We start from the raw sequence: 5356 nt of genomic DNA on the forward strand, positions 1-5356 counted from the left end.
GTGACTTTCTTGTCTGCTCCAGGCTGGTGGGCATAGGGGAAGTTGTGTTTGCTGTGGGTTCGTTGTCTGGGGTTGGAAGGGGCAGGATTTGCCTCAGGCTGGTGTGGGAGGAGGGCTGTTTCCCAGGGCAGGACAGAACCACAAAATCATTAAGGTTGGAAAAGACTTGTAAGAGCATCCAGGCCAACTGTCAACTCATCACCACCATGCCCATGTCCCTCAGCACTATGTCTACATGACTCTTCAATCCCCCCAGGGATGGGGACTCCACCACTGCCCTGGGCAACCCCTTCCAATGCCTCAGAACCCTTTCAGCAAAGAAATTCTTCCTCACATCCCATCTCAACTGCCCTTGGTGCACCTTGAGGCCATTTCCTCTTGCCCTGTCCCTTGTTCCTTGGTTGAACAGACCCACCCCCACCTCTCTCCACCCTCCTCCAAGGGACTTGCACAGAGCCACAAGGTCTCCCCTCAGCCTCCTTTTCTCCAGATTAACATTCCCAGACAGGAGCAGCACAGGGGACTGGGGATGTTCCTTCCTAAAACAGATGAGGGAGAGACTAGTGACTCCTGTGGGGCACAGGAGCTTCCTCAGGCTCAATGCTGAGACGGTGTTCACTCTGGGAGGGAGCAGGTCAGGATTTGTGCTGCGTTTCTGAACTGTGTCCCTCTGCCCACAGCAGCAGCACGAGGACCTGTCCGCTAAGAAGCTGCGCCTGACCAAGCCCAGCAAGTCAGCAGCCCTCCATGTCGACCTGTGCAAAGCCACCTCACCTGCTGATGCCTTGCAGTACCTGCTGCAGTTTGCCAGGAAGCCCGTGGAAGCAGAGAGCGTGGAAGGGGTTGTCAGGATCCTGCTGGAGCACTATTACAAGGTGGTGAAGCTGGGAGCCAAACATGCTTCCAGAATTCTCATTCTGTTTGTGCTGTTTTCTTGGGGTTGAATATGGAATAGAGAGTCACAGGCTCCTGGTCCTGACTCAGGTGCCAAGAGGCTGGGCTGTTGGAAGCCGTGTGTGAGGAGAGTGAGTGTCTGTAATCCTTTACCTGAGTGATTTGGGAGCTGATTCTCACTCTCTACTCCGCTCTCCTGACACCCCACCTGCAGTGCTGCCTCCAGTGCTGGGGCCACCAACAGCACAAGGACATGGAGCTACTGGAGCCAGTGCAGAGGAGGCCACGAGGATGATGCCAGGGCTGGAGCAGCTCTCCTATGAGGACAGGCTGAGAGAGTTGGGGCTGTTCAGCCTGGAGAAGAGAAGGCTCCAGGGAGATCTTATAGCGGCCTCCCAGTACCTGAAGGGGCTACAAGAAAGCTGGGGAGGGACTTTTCCTAAGGGCAACTAATGACAAAACAAGGGGAAATGGGTTTAAGCTGAAAGAGGGGAGGTTTAGATTAGATATTAAAAAGAAGTTCTTCACTGTGAGGGTGGTGAGCCAGTGTCCCAGGTTGGGCAGAGAAGCTGTGGCTGCTCCTCCCTGGAAGTGTTGAAGGCCAGGCTGGATGAGGCTTTGAGCAACGTGGTCTAGTGGAAGGTGTCCCTGCTGCTGGCAGGGGGGTTGGGACTGGATGAGCTTTAAGGTCCCTTCCAACCCAAACCAGTCTGGGATTCTATGATTTCTGATCATCTTAGTGCCTTTGCTGATGTTTTCATGAGCCAGTGACGGGGCTGTGACTACGTTACCTCTGCAGGTGGCCTTTGTGATTAATTTTAAATTAACAAAGAACAAAAGACATGACAAGAAGTTTTCCAAGGGACCCATCTGTCCAAAGCTGTCTCAGTCTTTCCTGACTGATGTTTTTTTGCATCTTGAAAACTTTCTTTAATTAAACTTTAAATTTTCAAACAGGTAATTTTGGTGATCTTGAGGAATGATGAGTAAAAGGTGATTTTGAGGAATTATGAGTAAAAGGATCATTTGGAAATGCAGTGGGAGCTGCCACGTAATCATTTTGTCATGGTTAACTTTCCACGGGGCGTGCTGTGGATGTGTGGAGGAGGAAGTTGCCTGGCAGTAAAATTCAAACCCTTGTGGTGAATTATATACAAGTCCTTCCTGTGTGTAGTGTTTTGTGCTCTTCAAACTGGAAAATGAATGAGAATATCTCCTTGTTTCCTTGTAGGAGAATGATGCCTCTGTAAGATTGAAGATTGCTTCCTTGCTGGGCTTGTTGTCAAAGACGGCGGGATTCTCCCCTGACTGCATCGTGGATGATGCCATCAACACGCTTCAAAATGAGAGTAAGTCCTGCTTTTCTGGTGGTGCCTGAGATCAAGGCACAAACACGGTGTCTTTAAGGATTCAGGACAGTGGTAAGGTCCTTACATCTGAAGTGTGTGATTGGGAGTTGATTTATATCAACCTGGAGAAGAGAAGGCTCCGGGGAGATCTTATAATGGCCTTCCAGTACCTGAAGGGGCTACAAGAAAGCTGGGGAAGGACTTTTCCTAAGGGCAGTTAATGACAAAACAAGGGGAAATGGGTTTAAGCTGAAAGAGGGGAGGTTTAGATGAGATATTAGGAAGAAGTTCTTCACTGTGAGGGTGGTCAGACACTGGAACAGGTTGCCCAAGGAAGTTGTGGATGCTCCTCCCTGGAAGTGTTTGTGGCCAGGCTGGATGAGGCTTTGAGCAACCTGGTCTAGTGGAAGATGTCCCTGCTGCTGGCAGGGGGGTTGGAACTGGATGGGCTTTAAGGTCCCTTCCAATCCAAACCATTCTATGATTCTGTGATTCTAAAGATGTTGTGGTGGTCCAGGTGGACAGTAGCTAAAGGTGAGTGAGCAGTGAAGTCACTGCATACCAGGTTGTATCAACAGGAGTGTAGCCAGAGGTGAAGGGATGGGTTATTCCTTTTTACTCAGCTCTGGTTTGACCACATCTGGAAAACCACATCCAGTTTTGGGCTCCCCTGTGCCAGGTAAGTGCTGATGAGGCTGAGTGAGTTCTGCAGAGTGTCACTGAGGTGGTTGGGGGCTGGAGTATGTGATGTGCAATGAGAAGCTGAGGGAGCTGTGCTTGTTCTGCCCTCTGAAAGGAGAAGGCTTCAGGAGAACCTTCCAACCTGGCTGAGCCTGTGCTTCTGTAGCTGATGAGGAGCTCAGTGAGGAGGTACATGGCCTTCACCGTTTTGTTTTGCAGAGTCTCATCAAGTCCTTGCTCAGCTGCTGGACACCCTGTTGGTGATCGGCACAAAACTCACAGAGAATCCATCTGTCAGGATGAGACTGGTGGAGGTAGCCTGCAAGGTAAGGTGGCTTCTTTGGGGCAGGAAACTTTTATCACTGCTACAGGAAAAGAATGTAGTCAGTGTTTAAATTATTTTTTCTCAAAAAACTGTTGCAATATTGACATTTTTTAACTGCTGAGAATCTGAATGTGACTCGTTGTTTTGAGGGGGTGAAAGAGCAATAAGAATCCATTTACATCTGTTCTTCTCTTCCATTCCACAGCATCTGACAGATTCTTCCCATGGTGTAAGAAATAAGTGTCTTCAATTAATTGGCTGTCTTGGACCAGTGGAAAAAGGTGTTGCAAAAGAAGTTGAAAGCCAAGCTGCCAAAGATGTCCAGAAGATCATAGGGGATCATTTTAATGACCAGGACCCTCGTGTTAGGACTGCAGCTATAAAAGCCATGGTAAGTGTTGCTGGCACAGTGGAATAACAGATACAGTGGCCCCCAGAGAAGGGCCACCAGGATGATGCCAGGGCTGGAGCACCTCTCCTATGAGGACGGGCTGAGAGAGTTGGGGCTGTTCAGCCTGGAGAAGAGAAGGCTCCAGGGAGATCTTATAGCAGCCTCCCAGTACCTGAAGGGGCTACAAGAAAGCTGGGGAAGGACTTTTCATAAGGGCAGTTAATGACAAAACAAGGGGAAATGGGTTTAAGCTGAAAGAGGGGAGGTTTAGATGAGATATTAGGAAGAAGTTCTTCACTGTGAGGGTGGTGAGACACTGGAACAGGTTGCCCAAGGAAGTTGTGGGTGCCCCCTCCCTGGAAGTGTTTGTGGCCAGGCTGGATGAGGCTTTGAGCAACCTGGTCTAGTGGAAGGTGTCCCTGCTGCTGGGATTTTTAAGATACCCACATCTATTGTAATTGTAATTTAATATGGTTAATACTAAACAATTGTTTGAAGGCTGGGAAAATGGACAGTCAGTTTATTTATATAAATTGTATTTTCCTCATCAATCAGAGTGGCTGTGAAGTTGGGAAAAAGAATTATACTAAGTCAAGATGATTATTTAAAATACTTATGGCCAAGATAATGAAATATTTGAATTATAGCAGCAGTAAAGAAACGGAAGCAACTAAGTTTACTCAAAGCAGAAAAAATCAGTGGTGAAAACTTAGTCTGTGTCACTTAAACCTGTAGTTATACTTTCTCTTGTTTTGTTTTGTTTTTTCCTGTAGCTGCAGCTTCATGAAAGAGGATTAAAATTACATCAAGCTGTTTACAGTCAGGTAAAGCTTTGTATTAATTTGTATTTATTTTGTACTTCCTTGATTATCTTGCTTTTTAGATTCTGTGATAACGTGGTTTGAGAGGAGGAGAGTGTTGAACAGAGGTGGAGTATTTTGCACTTAGGTTGCCTGAATTCCTTATTGCCCTATGGCAGCAGAAATAAAAATCAGTTTTACATCTCATTGTTTAAACACACTGAAGCACATCCTTTGATTGGAATATATTGTTGATTGGAGGTGATAATCATGGGAAGCACAAGGCATTATATATTTATTACTGTAATCTAGCAGTCTTGAAGTCTTTAACCCTTGTTCACTGGTGAGTACACGTGAAGCCTGTGTTTGTGATGTCAATAAGGTTGTGCCATCAAAGCCTGTATGAAATTAATTCTAGCACAGACTCACATTTCACACTTCCTGCATAGTACAGGCAATTCTGGATTTTTACAGCATGTGCTTGATTGAATTTGTTAGGACTCGTCTACATAATCCAACTTGGAAATACTGGGGAGTAGAAGGGAATAATGAATTTCATAATCTGTTCTAACCAATTCATGGTAAGGATATGAATTGCAGGGTGGGGGAGCAACCTGGTCTGGTGGAAGGTGTCCCTGCTGATGGCAGGGGGGTTGGAACTACATGATCTTTAAGGTCCCTTCCAGCCCAAACCATTCTATGATTCTATGAAGTGAATGACAGCTCAGGTGGAGATGTTTCAGGTGTAATTGGACTGTAATTTTCTTTCAGGCCTGCAAGCTGTTGGCAGATGATTACGAGCAAGTGCGCAGTGCTGCTGTCCAGCTAATTTGGGTCCTCAGTCAACTTTACCCTGAAAGGTATGTGTTGTATTCAAAATACTCAACGTATCACAGAATCACAGAATGTCAGGGAT

The 5356-nt window shown here is 46.8% G+C and overlaps 1 protein-coding gene across 1 annotated transcript; it reads left to right on the top strand.

The window, feature by feature from the left end:
* Positions 1 to 680: 680 nt before the first annotated feature.
* LOC104531264 (integrator complex subunit 4-like) lies at positions 681 to 5300 on the top strand (the record flags this gene model as incomplete). Its single annotated transcript, XM_010176106.1, has 6 exons — positions 681 to 875; positions 2126 to 2243; positions 3144 to 3250; positions 3455 to 3640; positions 4414 to 4464; positions 5212 to 5300. Coding segments are annotated over 6 exons (746 nt in total), but the record flags the coding sequence as incomplete, so codon positions are not given.
* Positions 5301 to 5356: the final 56 nt, after the last annotated feature.

Source organism: Antrostomus carolinensis, unplaced genomic scaffold, assembly GCF_000700745.2.
Source record: "Antrostomus carolinensis isolate BGI_N321 unplaced genomic scaffold, ASM70074v2 scaffold48699, whole genome shotgun sequence".
In the NCBI taxonomy this organism is placed as follows: domain Eukaryota; kingdom Metazoa; phylum Chordata; class Aves; order Caprimulgiformes; family Caprimulgidae; genus Antrostomus; species Antrostomus carolinensis.